The sequence below is a fragment of the Dromiciops gliroides genome, chromosome 6, assembly GCF_019393635.1.
Source record: "Dromiciops gliroides isolate mDroGli1 chromosome 6, mDroGli1.pri, whole genome shotgun sequence".
In the NCBI taxonomy this organism is placed as follows: domain Eukaryota; kingdom Metazoa; phylum Chordata; class Mammalia; order Microbiotheria; family Microbiotheriidae; genus Dromiciops; species Dromiciops gliroides.
In genome coordinates this window covers 262,489,859-262,512,493 of record NC_057866.1, presented here as the reverse complement: position 1 = coordinate 262,512,493, position 22,635 = coordinate 262,489,859, and the positions used below count along the sequence as shown (strand labels likewise).

At 40.8% G+C, this 22,635-nt stretch overlaps 1 protein-coding gene across 6 annotated transcripts in view; it reads left to right on the top strand.

Moving 5' to 3' along the window:
- Positions 1-22,635, top strand: part of SLC4A4 (solute carrier family 4 member 4) — a 432,216-nt gene that overhangs the window by 339,067 nt on the left and 70,514 nt on the right. For all 6 annotated transcript variants that reach the window (XM_043971103.1, XM_043971104.1, XM_043971100.1 and 3 more), the window contains 3 exons: positions 857-990; positions 7,507-7,778; positions 14,693-14,763. In XM_043971103.1, coding sequence (XP_043827038.1) covers positions 857-990; positions 7,507-7,778; positions 14,693-14,763 — 477 coding nt within the window. The remainder of the gene's footprint in view (positions 1-856; positions 991-7,506; positions 7,779-14,692; positions 14,764-22,635) is intronic.

The window sequence follows — 22,635 nt, the reverse complement described above, 5'->3', positions numbered from 1 at the left end:
AACATATTTTCATGACTGTTAGACCCTTACATTTCTGAGGAACCCTGAAAGCATTTCCCAAATCATCATCAACAGAAGGGAAAGTATCACATTTTCTGAAGATTAAAATGCTCAAATTAAAAAAACAAAACAAGAAAACAAAATAAAACCTAACGACCCTGCTTTTGAGTGTCAATCCTTGTTCTACTATAGAGTATAATATAATATATATATATATAATATATAATATAATATATAGTGACCTTGGATATGTCATTCACTTTTTTTAGACCTCACTTTCCTCATTTGTAAAATTTGGAGCTTGGGCTAAATGATTTCTAAAGTCTGTTATTCTCTGTTTCTCTTGATGACAGGCTTCAGTTAATTTTTGTTGTTGTTGGTGGTGAGGCAATTGGGGTTAAGTGACTTGCCCAGGGTCACACAGCTAGTAAGTGTTAAGTGTCTGAGGCCGGATTTGAACTCAGGTCCTCCTGACTCCAGGGCTGGTGCTCTATCTACTGCAGTTAAATTTTAATGACCCCATTAATACTCGCATCTAATTTAAAATGCAGCTGGATCTCAATTAATAAGAACTTCAAATCCTTGTATTCAAATGAACCTAATCCAAAGTTACAATTATGTAAACTGTGGTCACTGCTTCTATCCCAAGAGAAATATGCAGTGCACACTTGAATAATGTGACCATTTGATGGGAAGCGTTGGTTGCATTAATTGGGACTGACACTAATTGAGAAACCATCTTGTTCCTGTTTGGTTTGTTATTAATGATACACAAGCTCCTCATACAACCTGTTAGCTGATATCATAAGGCAAGGAAAAAATGCAACCCTTAATTCCTGTGTTTTGTCTACACCAGGGTGTGTTGGAGAGCTTCCTGGGCACTGCCGTCTCTGGAGCCATCTTTTGTCTTTTTGCTGGCCAACCGCTCACTATCCTGAGCAGCACAGGACCCGTTCTCGTCTTTGAGAGGCTCTTATTTAATTTCAGCAAGTATGTATGGCCGAGTGTCACCATTTGTTACCATCCACATTTAATTGAAAGGGTTTAATTCTCCCAGGGTGGAGCAGTTCCATTCTGGAGAAATGAGAGCAAAGCCTATAACTACCCCCTCCCCAATGAAAATGAAAATAACTTCAAAAACTCATATGATCACAAAGACATAACAAGTCTATATGTGCTAAATGAGACCAATCATTGACTCAAGTGGACATATTTAATCCTAAATTAAATACTTTGGACAGAGGAGGGGCAGAATCCCTCTTCTTTTGACCCTCATTTACTATCCATGGAATGAGAGTCTTACTAAGAGTTGTCTTTTCACAGATTACAGTAGGGAATATAAATAGTGTCAGGTAGTGAAGAGTAAGAGAAGAAGCCTTGGGATAAACAGATCTGGGTTCAAGCCCCTGTTCTTCTACTTGCTAGCTTTATCACCTTAGTTAAGTCTCCAGTTTCTCCTCATCAAGTAAGTGAATGTGATCTACAGAGGAATTTACAAATTCCCTCTAGGAATTTCTCCTTAATACTTGTATAAACCCTAGCAATAGGCTCTGGGTTCTTATTAGCTACTTCACTGAGAAGGTAATAGAAAATGAGTACTGTATTGGTGTGGTTTATTCATTATTGCTGAGGGAGTAGACCCTGGGCAAATCATTTAACCCTGTTTTCCTCAGTTTCCTCAGCTATAAAATGATCTAGAGGAGGAAATGGTAAATCATTCCAGTATCTTTGCCAAAAAAAAACCCAACCCCAAAATGGGGCCACGAAGAGTTGGACATGACTGAACAACAAATAGGAAGGTTTAAGAGAAAGGCCTTTCATTTGTAGTTCCCAAAGATGAAAAGTAAAGTTTTTCAATCCTGCTTTTCACCCACAAAAGCAACAGTCTTAATTGGGGAGAGGGTAGAAGAAGGCCTGGATTTTCTTCCCATGTTCTCTGTTTCATGTTGAAAAGTGCCTGTTCATTTCAGAGCGAGTCGTATTTATAAACAGGGATTGCCGATTTATAAGGAGTGACAGGGGACTCCAATTTATATGTTCTAAGAATAAAAGGCATAAACATTAATAGCCAGCAGGAAATACTAGAAAATAACCAGGCTGGTTAAAAAGAGAAAACTGATGCAAAGTGGGGTTCCTCATTCCTACTCCTTTGTTTTGTTGGCTAACTTAGATTGTGTGTACCAGAATCACACGATCCATCACTGGAAGCCACACAAAGCAAGGGGAGGGAAGGGCAGGAGCATGGGGCAGAGGTGGGTGGTCACCTTTGAGGCTTGGTAGCTATGTGACCCTTAGCCTCAATAAATTTCCATTTCTTTAATGTAAAAATTACATTACAGTAGCCATAGTTCTCTCTTTCAAAGCTGATTCATAGGATCTTAGATCTAGAGTTAAAAGAAACCTCATAGGTCAATGACTCCAACTCCCTCATTTTTTTTTTTTGAGTGGGTCAATGAGGGTTAAGTGACTTGCCCAGGGTCACACAGCTAGTAAGTGTCAAGTGTCTGAGGCCGGATTTGAACTCAGGATCTCCTGAATCCAGGGCTGGTGCTTCATCCACTGTGCCACCTAGATGCCTAACCCCCTCATTTTACATAAAGATGGAGAAGCCAGTGTCCAGGGAGACTAGGACCCACAGCTAGTAAGCATCAGGCTGAATTTGAACCCGGGTCGTCACTCTACAAAGAAAGTAGTACTTTTCCTAGTATGCCATGTGAAAAGCAGGTGAGTTCCTCTATTTCTACATCACATAATCACTGGATATCCTTATGTTATGATTATTTCACAACCAGTCCCTGAAGGCCTGTTTTGAGGGAAGCAAAGAACTTTCATGTTCACCATTTCAACCTGATGCCGCAGCTTTTTCCTAGTGTTTTTGAAGTTTCTTGTTTTCCTCTGACCCTTCTTCATCTGAATTCCCCGGACACTGGAAAGCATTCCGCTCATACCAGTTTGTAGCAAAGAGTCAGAAAGTTTTCTGTGTTTAAGAAAGCTCACTGTGTAAGAGGAGAGGAGAGGAGAGGAGAGGAGAGGAGAGGAGAGGAGAGGAGAGGAGAGGAGAGGAGAGGAGAGGAGAGGAGAGGAGAGGAGAGGAGAGGAGAGGAGAGGAGAGGAGAGGAGAGGAGAGGAGAGGAGAGGAGAGGAGAGGAGAGGAGAGGAGAGGAGAGGAGAGGAGAGGAGAGGAGAGGAGAGGAGAGAAAGGAGAGGAGAAGAGAGGAGAGGAGAAAGCCTTTGTGAGAACATTAAGCCAGTCTGTACCATCCACAGGAACGAACAGGGGCGGCCTCTTCACAAAGATTTACGGGCAGCCGGTGATCAGAACCTTAATCTGGAGAAAATGTTTCTTGCTGGTTTCCTTTAGATAATTCTGAGATAGAAATTATTTCCTTTTGCTAAGTAAATTCATGTCTCCCTTCCCCTTCAAATAGCCCATAATTAGCAAAGTAAACAGAGTGCTGCATGATTTGTCTGGAAATTAGATTTGATTAGAAATGCAATGGCAAAGAGAAAATCTGCAAAGATTTTTCTTTAAATCCCAAACTGAGCAATATAGGACTGTTATGTACCAGCCTGCCTTTATTTTGATTGAGCTACTTTATTATTATTATTACTAGTATATGTTCTTAAAATATTATAACCATGGTAAAAATAATTTTATCAGTCTTCTTCTTAGACTTTTGCCTGCCTCTTGAGGCTTAAAGAAAAAGGTAGGCCCCTAAAATCTCCAGTCAGGAAAATCTGAGTTCAAATCCATGCTCAGACCCTAACTACCTGTATGAGCCTGGGCAGGTCATTTCACCTGTTTGCCTCAGTTTCCTTGTCTATAAAATGGGGATAAGAGCACCTACCTCCCTGGGTTGTTGTGAACATAAAGATTACATTTGTAAAGCATTTTGCAAATTGTAAAGGGCTATGTAAATGTTTTATTGTCATCATCATCACCACCATGACCACCACCACTACCACCACCACCACCACCACCACCACTACTACTACTACTACAGAAACAGTGTATCAAGTTCTGGCCCTATGATTTGCAGTCTGTTTGACCTTGAACACATCTCTCTAGCCTCAGTTTCCTTGTGTGTAGGTGGAGGAGGTTGTACTTCTAAGATCCCTTGCCTGGAAGCCATGATCCCGATCAGAAACTCGCTACTGGCTTAGAATGGGGGAAAAGAGTATGGCCTCCTCAGGCAGTGCAGAGACAGAGCAAGAAGAAGAAACGGGAAAGTAGCAATTCCAAAGCCAATGGTCTTTCCATGAACCCAAACAGTTACTTAGTGGTATTACAACCATGAGGCAGCTGGTGGTTCAGTGGATAGAGCGCCAGGTCTAGAGTCAGGAAGACCTGAGTTTAAATCCAACCTCAGATGCTTCCCAGCTCTGAGACCCTGGACAAGTCACTTCACCCTGTTTGCCTCAGTTTCCTCATCTGTAAAATGAGTTGGAGAAGGAAATGCCAAACCACTCCAGTATTTTTGCCAAGAAAACCCCAAATGAGGTCACAGAGAGTCAGACACAACCTAAACAACAGAACAACATTATGTACACAGCAAACTATTTCTCATAAACCATACTGTGGTAGGAGGGTCGAACCTTTTTTTGGATGATAATCTTGTGCTGATCGCTGAAGAAGTGACCCAAATCTTATTTTCTCCCTTCTCTTTCTGCTTTTTTTAATCTTTTTTTTTCTTTTTTTGGTGAGGCAATTGGGGTTAAGTGACTTGCCCAGGGTCACACAGCTAGTAAGTGTTAAGTGTCTGAGGCCAGATTTGAACTCAGGTCCTCCTGACTCCAGGGCTGGTGCTCTATCCACTGTACCACCCAGCTGCTTCTCTTTCTGCTTTTTAAGCACATCATTCCTGCAGATGTCCTCCACTAGTTTCAGTGACTAAGACCAGATAAGTTATTTCTACAGGCACCTAGACCCAAGTTAGTCTAAGTATCTTCTTCCTTTGCAAGATCTCATTATCAGAATCTTCCCTGTTACCCCTTTTCCCAAGTGATGATATTTCAGCCTCATGCAAATAAAAGGATCTTGTTCATGTCACAATTCTCGTAAACTAAAATATTGAAAGGAAAGTTGAGATTGTTGGACAGAGGCCTTGTTAGGGAAGCAAAGATAAGTGTAATTTTAAAAAAGTACCTTTAAACATTTCAAATCTGGCCTCAGACACTTGACATTTATGAGATGTGACTCTGGGCAAGTCACTTGACCCTCATTGCCCCGCAAAAAAAAGAAAAAAAGAAAAAAAGGAAAAGAAAAAAGAAAGAAAAAAGTCAAAGACATACCTTTCACACATATTAATTTGGGGGCCCAGGGCAAGTCTCTAAGATTGGAAGGTACAGATAAGGCACAATCATCATGGAGAGAGGGAACTCCCTAATACTGATACCAGGTCCAAAAAAAAAATAATGAAAGTTTGTTGAATGAATGATGGATAGATGGATGGATAAATGTCTCTAAGTGATCTGTAGGAAATTCGTTACGTAATAAGTATATTTGGTTATTATGTTGTATTCTGTGAAGCAAGGATTTAAATGATATCTTCTCAGGAGCAAAATCAGACCCAGAACACAGGAAGTATGCCTTTAGAGGTAGGAAAGCTAGAGCTGGAGTAAGGGGGGCTTGGATTCCAACCCAATCTTGGTAATTGATTAACTGTATGTCCTTTGGCAAATCATTTATCTTCTGGTCTAATTCTACTCATCCATCAAATGGAGGGGGTGCAGACTACGTAACTGACATGATATACCCTTTTCATCTATTGGTTTATGATTTTCAGCCATTTCTACCTGCCTTATGTGGAATTTTAGAGATTAACCATTAGCAACCTTCTGTTTGAGTCTTGCCCCAGCATATGAAAAATCCAATATTAGGAAAGACTAAAAATTCAGGCTGGAGGACTTTGAGGAAGGTCCTTAATTTATCTATTTTTTTTTCATGTAGAAGGCTAGAATCTATCTCTATCTCACTAAAAGAGGCTACATAGTATCAGAGACTGAGGATTGGCATTGGAATCAGAAGGACATGGATTTAAGTCTTGCCTCTGAGACATGCCAGCTGTGATAACACAGCACAAAATTAAATTTCCAGCACCCCAGGCAACTTGCTAAGACAACAATGATGGTGGTGGTGGTGGTGATGGTGATAGCTAACATTTTTATAGAGCCTGTGACGTGACAGACCCTGTACTGGGCACTTTACAAGTATCTCCTTTATTTGATTCTCACAACAACCCTGCACGGTAGGTGATGTTATCCTAATTTTATAGATGAAGAAACTGGGACAAACAGAGGTTAAGTGACTTGCTCAGGGTCACACAGCTAGTTATTCTAATTCCAGGTTCAGCACAGTGTCTGGAACATATTAATCATTTAATAAATGATGGTCGAGTGACTGAGCTCCGTTGGTGAAAGGGGTGTTGTACATGTAAGAAATAACAGGTCCAGAATCCTCTCCCTCCTCTCTCCCCCACTCAAAAACATCCCACCAAGAGTTCCTAAGGAATGTGCAAGAAAAATAATAATTGCAAAATCACCTCCAAATATGTTGAAAATAACCAAAATGGTTTAACTCGACTCATTTTTCTTAACATCTCCTAGCTTGGTTCTTTGTTGGAAATGGAAAGTGTTTTAAGATAATGGCATCCTTGGATATAGGTGACTGTGTCTTCAGCAATGTAGGAAAAGAGGTGACAACATGTTCATGATCCCCATATCAAATCAGCAACAATTTGTGATAGAAGGACAATTATGCCAACAAGGGAAGACACTCTTTCCAAGGAGAGTCTAAGTGTCCCCCAGGACAGATTCTCCAAGTTTCTTTTTCTGTGTTTCTCTTAAAATTTCTGGAATCATTTCCTTTGAGAAGCTCAATTGTCTTGGCTAGGCTGACTAAATTACTGAATTTTGACATTTTGGGGATTATAGGATAGTGGATAGGACATTGAACTTGTAGTTGAGAAGAGTTGGGTTCAAATCCAACTTATTAGCTATCTGACTTTATTAGCAATATGACCTTGGACAAGTTACTTTATTTCTCATGGCCTTAGTTTCCTTATCTGTAAAATGATGGGGTTGGATTCTTTTTGTTGCTGTTATTGTTGTTCAATTATATTAACCACGTCCCACTCTTCATGACCCCCTTTGGGATTTTTGGCAAAGATACTGGAGTGCTTTGCCATTTTCTTCTCCAACTCATTTTACAGATGAGGAAACTGAGGCAAACAGGGTCATACAGCTAGTAAGTATCTGAGGCTGGGTTTAAACCCAGTTCTTCCTTGGACCACCTAGCTACTGGTCTCCAATGGTGAGGTTGGATTCATTGGTCTTTTAAAGGGCCCTCTCAACTCTCAGCTCATAATCTCATAACCCAGAGTATGCTTCCTCTCTACGACTTGTAGCTGATTTTTGACATTTAGTTATTAACTCATTAGCGTTTGAAGGTCAAATTCTTCTTTCTGTGTAGGGGACAGAGTCGAAATCTTTCTTGCTCTCTTCCAGGGACAATAGCTTTGACTACCTGGAGTTCCGTCTGTGGATTGGTCTGTGGTCTGCCTTCCTGTGTCTCATCTTGGTGGCCACGGACGCCAGCTTCTTGGTCCAGTACTTTACCCGCTTCACTGAGGAGGGCTTCTCCTCTCTGATCAGCTTCATTTTCATCTATGATGCATTCAAGAAGATGATCAAGCTGGCCGATTACTATCCTATCAACAACCACTTCAAAGTGGACTACATCACTCAATTCTCTTGTGCCTGTGTGCCTCCAGTCTCAGGTGAGCAGGTGCTCCTCACATATTGTATCTGCTCTGATTCTGGTGCTGGGGACAGTGCCAAAAGGCCTTGATGAGTAAGTTGATTCCCAGGAAAGTATAGCGTGTTCCCGCTTCTCCCTCCAGAAATTATGCTTCTGAAATTTCTAAATACCAGCTCAGGCACTAATCACTAAGATTCATCCAGATATTTTGTTAAATCGAGGGCCTGTAGCTGAAGGCTGAGAGGGTTGGCCAATCAGTAAGCACCTACTGTGTGCTAAGCTCTGAAGACACAAAGAGAAAGAAAAGTCAGCCTCTTTTCTCAAGGAGCTCACTGGTCTAATAAAAGAGACAACATGCAAACAGATATGTGCAAACAAGCTACATACCAGATAAATGACAACTGATAGAGGGAAGGCACTGGCATTAAGGGGGTTGGGAAACACTTCTTGTAGAAGGTAAAATTTTAATTGAAATTTGAAGGAAGTCAGAGAAGCCAAGAGGCCAAGATGAGGATGGAGAGAATTTCAGGCATGGAGGCCCAGCCAATGAAAATGCCTGAAGCCAAGAGAGGCATTTGCTTGAGGTACAGCAAGGAAGCCAATGTCACTGGATGTCAGAGTACACATGAAGGAGGGGAATGTAAAGTAGAAGAAAACTGGAAAGGGGTGTGTGGGTGTGTGTGTGTGTGTGTGTGTGTGTGTGTGTGTGTGTGTGTGTGTATGTGTTTTGGGTCAGGGGAGGAGAGTTTATAAATGACTTTGAAAGCCAGAGGACTTTCTGTTTGATCCTAGAGGCAACAGAGAACCACTGAAGTTTATTGAGTAGGGGATATGATGGTCACGCCTATGCTTTAGGAAGATCATTTCGACAGCTGAGTGGAGGTTGGAATGGAGTGGGAAGAGACTTGGTGTAGGGAAATCAATTAGCAGGATATTGTGATAGCCCAGGAGTGAGGTGATGAAACAATTTTTAAGCAGCCCTGCACTACACACCTAGCTAAAGTAACAACTGTAGTGTCTGAAATAAATCTAAAAACAAACCCAAACCTTCACATTTGTCCTTTACTTCTGAGAAGTATCTGATCTTTCTTTATCTGAGAATATGATATTGAGAGAGAATTACAGGTGCTAACTTAATCTGGTTTCAGCTTCTTCTTTGGCCTAAATTGTACCTGGCTTCCTCCTTCCGTGGAAGTCAGAAGCTCTGACCAAGCTTTGAAAGGTCCTTGCCCACGTGTAGTGCTGTGCAAGAGAATGTGCACCAGGATGGTGCTTAAGGGATTGAATTAATGATTTTGCATCATCTCTTCCTTTCCAAGATGTGGCTGTTTAGCAGCATCATGGCCTACCTTTAAGTGCTGATTCTCTGAACTCCAGTGGAGGAGGGAACTGATGGGAAAGGTCTCTCTTTTGGACTTTTGATCTCCTCTCTTCTGTCTATCTCAATTGGCAAGATCGGTCCATTGGTATTGTGGAGAGCAAAGTCATTTGTAGAACAGAAAACAACCCAGCAAATGAACTTTGGCCATTTTCATGAATACCTCAAAAGGTTAATGATTCCCTTAGCTCACTTACCCCTATAGAGCTGGCTTGAAAACCTTAATATTTCTTGATAGGACACTGAAACATTACCTTGGGAGGCTAACACAGTTGTAATTACAGCCAGAACATTCTAAAAAACAACAAAAGTCTGGTTTCTCATCACAATCCACCCTCTGAGTTAATTCAATCAATCAGTCCATAATATTTAAATTGGCGAATGGTGTGTTTTTCAGCACCAGGGAAGTATGTAATAGTGAACGGGTAAGTTCACAGATGGTGCTCACCATCCTGCACACTGGGAGATAACTTTACAGGCATGGAAATGGGGGCTCCTCCCCCACATCACCAAACACTTTCTTGGTATAAGATGTTTATATAAAGCCTCATCCCTCATCGATGGGTGACATTCTCCCTCTCTGTAGTGTAGCCTCATGCACACATAGAATGGTAGATTTCTGAAATAATATAATTCTACATCCCCAGGATTCAGTGATGGTGAATAGAAGGTTTTTAGGAAAGAAGAGAAGAAATGGCTTTCTCCAAAAAGAGAAGAAGTAAATGTGTGTCATTTGGGGAGCAGATGTCTGTTTAAGGACGTTAGTATAGGGAGTGTGGAAGCTCTCCATGCCCTTGGCAATTCTCTAAGATTCAGGGTTAAGCCAGGCTTTGTGGTACTCCACATCACCAGTTATGGTAAAATTAAGAATAAAAATCAGGGGCAGTTGGGTGCTACAGTGGATGGAGTCAGGAAGACCTAGGTTCACATTTGGCATCACTTAGTAGCTCTGTGACCCTGGGCAAGTCACTTAACCCCACTTGCCTCACTTTCCTCATCTGTAAAATGAGCTGGAGAAGGAAATGGCAAATCACTCCAGAATTTCTGCCAAGAAAACTCCAAATGGGGGCAGCTAGATGATGCAGTGGATAGAGCACCGGCACTGGATTTAGCAGGACCTGAGTTCAAATGTGACCTCAGACAATTGACACTTACTAGCTGTGTGCCTCTGGGCAAGTCACTTAACCCTCATTGCCCCCCCCAAAAAAAAATGGGATCATGAAGAGTCAGACATGACTTTAATGATTCAACAACAACAAGAAAAGTGTCTATTTTTGTTTATCTGTTTCAGATGTTTTTTGGGCATTTCATGCTATTTTACTGACAACTGATCCCATTCCCCACTGCCTGGGTTATTTTATTGGTATAAGAATAGGGACTAAGCTTGTGATTTTATTAATATAGAAAACTTTCAGATGAGGTGCTCCCCTGACCTGTACAACTTGACTCCTTCTCTGCACTTCAGTCTTTTTTTTTTTTTTTTTTTTGCAGGGCAATGAGGGTTAAGTCACTTGACCAGGGTCACACAGCTAGTAAGTGCCAAGTGCCTGAGGCTGGATTTGAACTCAGGTCCTCCTGAATCCAGGGCAGGTGCTCTATCCACTGCGCCACCTAGCTGTCCCCCCCTGCATTTCAGCCTTACAGAGTTCTCTAGGGCAGTGTTGTCGATCCCAAATAGAAATGGGGGGGCCATGGAAGGATACATTAGGATCCCTGTCAGGGGCATCTTCACTTAGAAAACCACACATTAACATATCTATATTCTATTGACCTTTTTTTTTTTTTTAAGTGAGGCAATTGGGGTTAAGTGACTTGCCCAGGGTCACACAGCTAGTAAGTGTTAAGTGTCTGAGGCCGGATTTGAACTCAGATACTCCTGACTCCAGGGCCAGTGCTCTATCCACTGTGCCACCTAGCTGCCCCTCTATTGCCTTTTAAAATTTATTTTGTTAAATATTTTCCAATTTCATTTTAACCTGTTTCTGTCTGTACTTGGGAGTGTAGACAGCCTCAATGTACCGGAACCACCTGCTTAGATCACTGTGAGATTTGCCCTAGCTCACATAGACAGTATGTGTCAGAGGCAGGATGTGAACCCAGATATTCCTCACTTTGAGGTCAGATCTTTCTTTATGAGCTCGTGCTGCCTCTCTATAGCAATATGCAACACAAATATTAACCCCCGTGTGATGCTACTATTGAGTAGATAAATGGATTCCAAATGATTATTTTCTCCATTTTACTACTCATCTAGCAAATATTTACTGAATGGAAAAAATGGGGTGAGAAATTAGAATTTTATTACCACAGGACTATCTTCTCCTCTAGACAAGGAGTGTTACATCTCTTTAGGCATAAGGAGCTAGGTCAAGAATTGAGTGACAATTATGTTTCAAGCTGGGAATCCTGCCTTCTGCAGCCAGCTGTTGCTTGTTTATACCTCTTACCCTCTGGTGACCAACCATCCATCTCTTAGGATGTTGGACAGATCTCCATTGATTACTGATTCCAGCCTGTGAGAATCTATGAGAAGGACCTTGTTACTGACACCTCTGATGTAAGGAATGTGCACTGTTCTACAGACCAGCCCTGAACCACAGATGGCATCCTCTCTTTCCTAGTCTTCACAGACATATTTATTTGACTCTCTTCTGTTTTCCTGCGTCCTTTTGTAAATAGAAATCAAATCCAGTCTAAGAAATGGAGAAAGATAAAGGTCAGGAGCTCATAAGTATATTTCCCTCTTCTTGATGTCTTCTGTTCCCACTGATGTCCTTAAATCCAACTGGAATAATACATGGAAAGGGCAGAAAGTAAAAAGGGTGACCCATGCAAAGATCCTATGAAAACTCCCTGGAATTAAGCATGAGGAACAAAGAGTTCCCAAGGAGAGTGGAATCCAAAATCTCCCACCTCCCAGAGCAGATAGATCCTGTTGGTTCTCTGGCTTAAAAGAACTGTGTTAGGAAAAGGGGAGGACAGAATGAAGGTTTCTGGAATTCCCCATGTTTTCATTTGTTCCAGAGAGATTTTTGTTTTTAAACTGGGCAATGAGGGTTAAGTGACTTGCCCAGAGTCACACAGCTAGTAAGTGTCAAGTGTCTGAGCTCAGATTTGAACTGAGGTCCTTCTGAATCCAGGGCCAGTGCTTTATCCACTGTGCCACCAAGCTGCCCCCACAGAGAGCCTTTAAAAAAACAATTAATTGATTAATTATTATTATTTTTTTTTGCTGGGCAATGAGGGTTAAGTGATTTGCCCAGAGTCACACAGCTAGCAAGTGTCAATTGTCTGAGGCCAGATTTCAACTCAGGTCCTCCTGAATCCAGGGCCAGTGCTTTATCCACTGTACCACCTAGCTGCCCCCAGAGTGCTTTTTAAGGATCATAAATTTAGAGCTGGAAGGAACCTTTAAGGTCACCAAGTCCAACCCATCATTTTATGGATAAGGAAACTTCAGCACAGATATATATATATATATATATATATATACACACACACATACACATACATACATACAAATATATATGTGTATATATATACATACATACATATATATGTGTGTGTATATACATATATGTGTATATATACATACATACATATATGTGTATATATACATACATACACACATATATATGTGTATATATATGTATACACATATATATGTATATATATATATTTTTTTTAAGTTAGTGTCTGAGGTAGAATTTGAACCCAAGGCTTCTGACTTCAGAGTGATTAAATGAGATGATATATATGAAGTCCTTTGCAAACTTAACTCCATCAATGCTAGTTTTTGTTGTTAGTTTTACTGTTTTATCCAACCACATGAAAGAGAAAGCTGGAAAAATTTGGACCCCTAAATTAGAAAATGAAGAATCGTGATGGACAGGACATTATAATCAAAATGGCAACCGAATTGTGGGATCATCAGGGAAATATGTAGATTTATGATCCCTACTCCCAATTACCCAGCACCTTAGGGTTTACACATCCCCTTCCTCACACAGTAGTGGTGGAGCAGCAAATCAGAGGACCCAAGTTCAAATCCCAGCTCTGCTGCTATGGGACAGTCACTTCACATCTCTGGGCCTCAGTATCCTCATTTGTGAGAATGAGTGGGTTGGACTAAATCATCTGCCAGATCTTTATCTGTGTTCCTGTGAGATACGTAGTACAAAGTAGTTTTATCCCTATTTCATAGATGAAGAAATTGAGACCCGTGGAAAGAGAGGAAATTTATTTTTACATCAAAAGTATGGTATAGGGGCAGCTAGGTGGCGCAGTGGATAGAGCACCGGCCCTGGAGTCAGAAGTACCTGAGTTCAAATCTGGCCTCAGACACTTAACACTTACTAGCTGTGTGACCCTGGGCAAGTCACTTAACCCCAATTGCCTCACTTAAAAAAAAATAAAAGTATGGTATAGCAGCCACAAATGCTAGTATGATCTTAGGTGACATTGAGAAGCATAGGGTCTGGACTTGGGAGGTGATAATTCTGCTATTCTCTGCCCTAGTCAGACCGTATCTCTATTGCATTCAATTCTGGCTGCCACATTGTAGGAAGACCAAGTGGAACAATGTCCAATGAAGGACCACCAGGAAGTCCTTGGGATCCTAGCATATGAGAATCTGCTGAAGGAAGTGAAGATCAGACTCAGGAAGGATAGGCTTACTGTTGTCAAGAGCATTTGAAGGACTGTGTGCATATAGAAGGTGGGGGGGAGGAAGGAGGTGAGGAGAAGAGAGTTGTTATAATGGCCCCTGAGGGTATAATTATAAGCCATGGGTGTTGTTGCTGGGCCTAGAATCAGGAAAAAGCTTCTTAACAATTCAGGACTGCCTCAGGAGGTGACTGGTTACCCCTCATTAGACATCCATGAACAGAGGTTGGATAACCACTTGTGAGTTCTGTGGCAGAGAGGATTGTTGTTTAGCTATAGATGAGACTACATGGCCTCTGAGGTCCTGGGCAATTCGTGGATTTCATCATTATGCTTAGAGTCATCAGTTATTGTCTTCTAGGTTCTAGGTTCTGTGTGTGTGTGTGTGTGTGTATGTGTGTGTGTGTGTGTGTCTGTGAGAGAGAGAGAGAGAGAGATAGACAGACAGGCAGACAGATGGACATAGAGGCAGAGACAGAGACAAAGAGACAGACAGACAGATAGAAAAGAGAAAGAAAAGAGAGGGAAAGAGGGAGGGAAAGAAAAAGACTGAAAGAGAATGTTTACATTTTATTTGAACCCCTCAAAACAATGAAATGTTGACTCTACCTTCTTACTTAAATTAGTACCATTCTTTCTTTTGAAAAAAAAATTATCATAGAAGAACATAGCAGCAAAAGATGTTCAAAAACTGATCTTCTTAAGAAAATAAATTTAATAAAACTTAATTGGATTGTAAATGGCCTCTCCCCGCCTTTTTTTTGCAATTAGAGAAACCTAATTACAAATTTTAAAAAACCCACTGTCTCAGATTTTTTCTCCACATTAAATTGTGATTTCTATTGGTTATTCTGTTGTTTATGGCTTCCAATCTCTCTCTTGCCTTGCAGCTAACATGTCAGTTACTGATGTTCCGACCTTCACCCCCATGGATTTATTGATGCCTTCTTCTACTCTTATGGTGAGTGACAAATGGTTTTGCTATCGGATACCACCATTGCTGTGTTTGGGGTGTGCCCGTGTCACTCACCTCAAAGTACTCCTGATATCACCACAAACAAAATAGGGTTTAGTCTGAGAGGACTTTCTTTTACCTCTTGAGTTTTTTTTTTTTTCAACTGGAGTAAATATTGACTTGGGCAATGTTTTCCTGAGATCTCCTTCCCCTTGGCTTGCTCATCCTGTGAATGATGACCCTAGAAACTTTTCCTATGGAAGCAGGTCTGATGCTGAATGGTTGAGTGTGGTGAGGCTGTCTCTCCTTTGCAGGCACAATTCTATTTTGAATAGAATCCTTGGGGGGACGATGACAGCAGAGCCCTCTCTGTGGTCAGGAAGGACCAATGACTCTGTCGGAAGATGTTCTTTCCCATGGCTTGTAACCAAGGAGCAAAAGGGGACCCAAACCAAGACTTGAAAAAACACTGCTTTGCATAGATGGCCTCACACTGGAAGGAGGCTTTTGTTTTAGGGAGAAAGGCTTCGGGGCAGCAGACAACTCTGTCCCAGGCTCCCCATTATGTCCTTTCGACACAAAACATGACCTATTACCGCAGCACCAGCTCCCCGGTCTTCATGGTAACCGCACTGAGAATATCTTAAACTGACACGGTGCCCATCTCTTAGGAGTCCAAAACACTATGGAGACATTATGTAATGAAGACCCACAATGCCCCTCTGAAGGACGCCTTCATTTGAATGCTGCCATTCTCTTCCTCCCCTTTTTTCTGCCCCTTCCCTTGACTTTCAGCTTTCTTTGACTTCCTTCTTTGTGTACAGCTGAGGCAGGAGGTAGGAGGAGGGAAATGACCAAACTATAGAAACCAGTCAAGTATGAGAAATGATGAGCTCAGTGATCTTCAAAAACCATGGAAGGGCTTGCATGAAGTGATGAAGAGCAAAATGAGCAGAACCAAGAGAACGTTTTGCACAAGAACAGCAATATTGTTTTAAGAACAACTTTGAGTGGGGCAGCTAGATGGTACCATAGTGGATAAAGCACTGGCCCTGGATTCAGGAGGACCTGAGTTCTAATCTGGGCTCAGACACTTGACACTTACTAGCTGTGTGACCCTGAGCAAGTCACTTAACCCCTGTTTGCCTCAGGTTCCTCATCTGTCAAATAGGGATAATAATAGCACCTACCTCCCAGGGATTGTTGTGAGCATCAGAGGAGATAATAATTGTAAAGTACTTATGTAGTAAGCATTATATAGATGTTATTGATTATTATTGTCATTATTGTTGCATATATACACACACAATAAGTGGGAGATCAGCAACAGTGGAAAGACATTTGCATTAAGGGAGATCCAGAAAGGCTTTAGACAGAAGTTGGGATTTTGTTTGAGACTTGAAGGAAACTGGGCATACTAGAAGACAGGGACAATCTTCCTCCCTCCCTCCCTCCCTTCCTTCCTTCCTTCCTTCCTTCCTTCCTTCCTTCCTTCCTTCCTTCCTTCCTTCCTTCCTTCCTTCCTTCCTTCCTTCCTTCCTTCCTCCCTTCCTTCCTCCCTCCCTTCCTCCCTCCCTTCCTTCCTTCCTTCCTTCCTTCCTTCCTTCCTTCCTTCCTTCCTTCCTTCCTTCCTTCCTTCCTTCCTTCCTTCCTTCCTTCCTTCCTTCCTTCCTAACCTTCCTTCCTTCCTTCCTTTCTTTCTTTAATTTTTTTTGTGAGACAATATTTCTTAATTTTTGTTCCTTCTCTCTGTTGAGTATCTCCTCTTTATCTTGTATGTGGATTATTTGTCTGTATTTGCATAGACAAGGACTATCTTTTGTGTTTCTTTGTATCTGCCCATGCTTAGCACAGTTTCTAGTACATTTGGTTGTTTGTTGTTGAGTCACATCCAACTCTCCATGACTCCATTTGGGGTTTTCTTAGCAGAGATACTAGGGTGATTTACCATTTCCTTTTCCAGCTCATTTTACAGAGGAGGAAACTGAGACAAACAGGGCTGAGTGACTTGCCCAGGGTCACATAGCTGGTAAGTGTCTGAGGCCAGATTTGAACTCACAAAGATGAGTTTTCCTGACTCCAGGCCCAGTGCTCTATCCACTGGGCCATCTAGCTGCTTGGTACATAGTAGGTGCTTAATACCTATTTATTGACTGACTGATTCAGATGAGGAAGAAGCAAATTCCAGGGATGAGTGATAGCCAGTGAGAATTCATGGAGTCAGGAGATAGAGTGTCTTGTGTGAGGAGCAGAAAGGTGGACACTGTTACTTGATCCTTCCCACCTTGGTGGAACTGCTCTCTGAAGCTCATTCTCCTGCTTGGTGGGTGCTAGCCTGCAACACTATTTCTTGAGGGAATCCAACTATGTTCACTTCATCCGTAGCTTGACTTTTTTTTTTTCTTTTTAGTGAGGCAATTGGGGTTAAGTGACTTGCCCAGGGTCACACAGCTAGTAAGTGTTAAGTGTCTGAGGCCGGATTTGAACTCAGGTACTCCTGACTCCAGGGCCAGTGCTCTATCCACTGTGCCACCTAGCTGCCCCCCTAGCTTGACTTTTGCTCTGTACATCTACACCCAAGCCATGACCCTCTTGCTGTCTGGATTCTCTTTAAGGGTTTATGTGTTATCTTCCCTCAGGAGACTATAAGTTCTTTGAGGATAAGGACTGTCATATTTCCCTGAATCCATATCCTTAGTACTTAGGAAATAGTAAGAACTTACTAAATATTTTATCTCCCTTAGAACTGGAGAGGACCTCAGAGATTTGATCTAATGCAATAACCTCATTTTACTGATAAGGAAACGTGGGCCTACAGAGGGTTAAGTGCCTTGCCTGAGATGAATGGAATCTTCCAGAATCAAGATGAGAATCCAGGCCACCTGTCTTCTCAAAAGAGAGAGAAAGAAGAAATCTTTCATTTTAATTAGATTTAAAAGTTAAGCAGAGTGTAGATGACACAATTCTTGAAATATTGAGCAAGGGATGGAAGGAGACACGAAAGAGGACAGATAGGCCTGATTGGAAGTTACAGTGTCCCTAATTTTGATAACTCCCCATGATTTTGGCTTTTTTTTCTTTTGATACATATTCTCTCTGCCCTACTAACCCTCAGCTCAGGGTTACTCCTGCCACCCTTCCCTTATCACCAACTCATACAGGCAGAATTCATAAAAAGTCTCTGTGTTCTGACCTCTCCTGGGTCTTCACTACAGCAGAGCAATCACTTTATGTTTCCCCCCACCACAGGTATTCTTATCTCCTCAATTTCTTTTCTTCCCATTTTCTTCCCTGACTCTCAGGAGTGGCCTCCCCCTCTCTCTTCACTGAGAAGATTGTGGCTGATTGTTAGGGGCTTCCCCAAATGCCTTCTTCTATTCCCCTAAACCTCTCGATGTCCTCACTTGTCTTCCCTTCCATTCCTCCAGATTCAAAGAAAGGCTTAACCCTCACTAGGCTTGACCCCTATCTTGTACCCTCAACCCTTTATCTTCCCATCTCTTCCATGACCTCAGTCCATAAAGGGTATATCCTTTCTCTGATATCTTTCCCACTTTACCAACTCCTTTCGCTCTGTCTAAAACTATATTCATGTGTCCCCACACCAAAAATATATCCCCTTCATCTGTTTCTTTTTCCTCATTCAGTGTTTCCTTATGACCCATGTGTTTCTTGGTTCTCTACAGTCCCATTCCCATCCCCAACAAACAACTGAAGTATCTGATATCATTTTATTCAGGCCTTGTCCTCGTAGACCTGGAGAGGTACATGTTTGACATTTTTGACCCACTCTATCTTTCTTCACTTTTCAGCACTTTCAAAGTCTGTTTCTTATGCTGTTTCCTCATCTGTTTCCAACTCCCTTAAGCATGGGTGACCTTGACCGTCTCTTTCTTTCCATTCCCTCCCTGGTGATCTCATCTACTCTCATGCTTTATGTTATCACTCTTTATCAGATAACTCCTGAATCATATTTCCACCTCCACCCTTTTGCTAGAATACTAGGACTGTATTTTCAACCACCTGCTCCACCAAGATATTGTACCAGTAAACCTTACTCAAGTGTCCCAAACTTTCATCAACTTTACCCCCCAAAAGCCCCTTTCCCTAAATTTTCTATTTTTAAAATTTACTTTTCTGTCACTGTCATCCTTTTGCCCTCCCAGATTCACAACCTTAGAGTCACCTTTGACCCTTCCCTCTTTTAGATGTCTTAGGTCTTTCTCTCTTCTGTATCTAATCAGTTGCCTCGTCTTATCTTATTGATTCTACCTTGGCAATATTTCTCATATCCGGGGTCTTGTTTCTCCTGTCACTATAAACACACAAATGTATGTCTTTATTACTCCTCACCTGAACTTTTGTAATGGCCCTCTGAGTGCTCTTCTACCCTCTGGTCTAATTTGCTCCAAGCCGTCTGTCCAGGGTGACTGTTTTCAAAATAAAGTTATATCTTTTAAACTACTCCTATTTCAAGAGCATGTTCTTCCCTTGAAAAAAAAAAGAGAAAAAAGTTAAACAAAATCCGTATAAGAATTAAAAAGAGTCAAGCAAATTCCAAGATTGACTGTGTCCAAAACTGTATGTCCCATTCTTCATCTTGAATCCATCACCTCTCTGTCAGGAGGGACATACTTTATCAGAAGTCTTCTGGAATACAAATGGTTAATGATTGCATTGGTCTGATTTCTGAAGTCTTTCAAAATAATTCATTTTTACAATATTAATGTTACAATATAAATTATTCTCTTCTTTTTTCTTTACTTGATTCTGCACAAGTTCATACACATCTTCCCAAGTTTCTTGGAAATGATTTCTTTATTTCTTGCCATACCACAGTATTCCAGGACATTACTATGCCATACTTTGTCTAGCCATTCCTCCATTGAAAGATTCTCTTTTGATTTTCAGTTCTTTGCTACCTCAAAAAATCTTCTATGAATGTTTTTATACATATGGGTCCTTCTTTATCCTTATGGTTTAGGTATATTAATGGTATCATTGTATCAAAGACTATTCACAGTTTAGTGATTTTTGGAGCATAGTTCTAACCTGTCATTATACTAAAAATCATCAGTGACTCCCTATTCCCTGTGAAATAAAAATTTTAAAATCTATATATCTATATATATATGATGTTTCTATCTATCCATTTATTTATCTATCTGTCCATCCATCTATCCATCCATCCATCCATCTATGTATCTATTCATCCATCCATCCATCCATCCATCCATCCATCCATCCATCCATCCATCCATCCATCCATCCATTTATTCCTGATTTTATTGTTCAGTTGTAAGATTTGTTGTTGTTATTCAATCATTTCAGTTGTGTCTGACTCTTCATGACACCATTTGGCGTTTTCCTGACAAAGACACTAGAATGATTTGCCATTTCCTTCTCCAGCTCAATTTTCAGTATTTTTATTCCTATTCTGGCCCCATGTCTATAGTGGACTTCTACTTCTTCTAGGTGAAGACTGTTAGAATGAATACCCCTTTCTCCTGCCTCCAAGTTGTGAGACTTGAGGGAAGTGGTTCTCACAATTTGGGGTTATGTAGGTGATTCATTCTAAGAACTGCAAGTGTTGTCTTCCCATGGAAAGACCCTCCAACCCAGATTAGTAGTTTAACTCTAAAGAACTATCTGGGCCCCTGAGTTTGGTAGTCTTCCCTAGAGAAGGAAGGAGAATTGTATAGACTGTCTCTGGGCTCAGTTGTGAGTTTTTTGCTTCTTACACAAATAAGTCTGCATTAAATTGAATTTATTTTTCACCTGAGTGCTTGCATATGAGGTAAAAGCCTTTTCCCATTACTTCAAAGATCCTAATATGAAGCAGATCCAAATGGCCTCAGGGCAAACCCTGGGTGAAAGCAAAAGCAGCTGAATTCTGAGGTTTCAGGGGAAAGCTTAGGTTTCCAAGAACTGCTTGGGAGAGATTTTATTGAGAAATCCTAAAGATAAAATCTGATCCATGTAATGAGTTTCAATTTGGTGCCACCAGTTGCTTTTTGCAGTTCCTCACTTCCTTCAAGACCTAAGATGCCACTTCTTCCATTAAGCCTGCCCTGACCCTTCCTCAACTGAAACTGATCTATCCCTCCTCGAATTTCTCATAACCTTTCCTCGAATCCCTTCTCTACATTTTTAACAGCTTTCCTTGTATAATGTGTACTCATCTTTTCCTCACTGTCAGATTACTTAGTACCTTGAAAGCATGGTCTGTTTTATTTACATTTTCTTATTTACATGTTTTATTTATTTACTTATTTCGTTTACAACACTTTTATTTCCAATAGCTTTCACACAGTAGGTACTTCACAATTCTGTAATCAAATAGGGAAAACACAGCTGGGACTGTGTTTTCATGGACAGTGTGGTCTAGTGGGTGGAGGGCTGGCACTGGAATCAGGAAGACCTGAGATCAAGTTTCGACTCTAAAATACACAGCACTCAGCAAAGTGCCTGGCACATAGTGGGATCTTTTTGGTTTTGGTGAGGCAATTGAGGTTAAGTGATTTGCCCAGGGTTACACAGCTACTAAGTGTCAAGTGTCTGAGGCTGGATTTGAACTCAGGTCTTCCTGAATCCTGGGCTAGTACTCTATCCACTGTACCACCTAGATGTCCCAAATAGTGGGATCTTAATAAATATTTGAACTGAATTGAATTAGCCTCTGAGTGGAGACACTCTAGCCATTATCCAAGATGGCTGCCAGACAAGCTGCCAATCACTGGAGGAGGGTTCTATATAAGGGATTTTCTATACCAATGAAATCATAGATCTGGAAATTATAGTGAGATATATACATATGCACACAGAAAGAGATTTATTATTAATAGTAATAGCTAGTATTTACATAGCACTTTAAGGTTTATAAAACCCTTTAGAAATATCATCTCATTTTATTCTCATAGCAACTTTGAATGATATGTGTAATTATGATCTCTATTTAACAGATGGGGAAACTGAGGCCAACAGAAGTTAAATGACTTGCCCAGGGTCACACAGCTGTTGCCTAAGGCTAGATTTGAACTCAGATCTTCCTGACTCGAGACCTGGCACTCTATCCATGGTGCCTCCTATCTGCCTTTAATACAGGAAATTAGTACAATAAAATGGTAAATTAGAAGGCCCAGGTGAATGGCAGGGTCCTATTATAGGATTTCACATCAAGGAGAAAGAACTGTCAGCTGAAGGGGTCAGGGAGGCTTTCTAAAGGAAGCTATGTTTGAAAGAAGCCTTTTTTAGAGGAGTAGAGTTTGGTAGGTAAATAGAGTTAAGGGGAAGGAAGTCAGAGTCAGGGGAACATGGTATGTATTGGCAAAGGGGTGGAGATGTGCAAAGTGGAAGATCTCTCTCTCTATATATATATATACATATACATATATATATATACACATGTGCTTATATATGCATACACATACATGCGCACACACACACACATTATATATATGACAGTGAATAAGACCGTTTGATGGAATCAAAAAGGTTTTGGAGAGGAGTTGTGGGAAACAAGACTGGAAAGGTAGGTTGTGACCATTATTTTTTTTAGTTTGATTATTTTCATTATCCCTTAGACCCTCAGACATGATCAAAACAGGTTTATTTTCCAAACTTAAATATGGGATTCCATTGATTGGTCATTCAACAAACATGTATTAAGTACCTGCCATATGTCAAGTATATACTTATAAATATGTATGCATATATTTACCAGATGAGAAAACTGAGGCAGAGACTATATATTGCTATATAAATTGATGTATATGGAGAAACATATAGTTTCTGTAAATATATATATAAGCACATATACATAAATATGTGTATATATTATGTATAATATACATATATGTATATGCTTGTCTATATGAA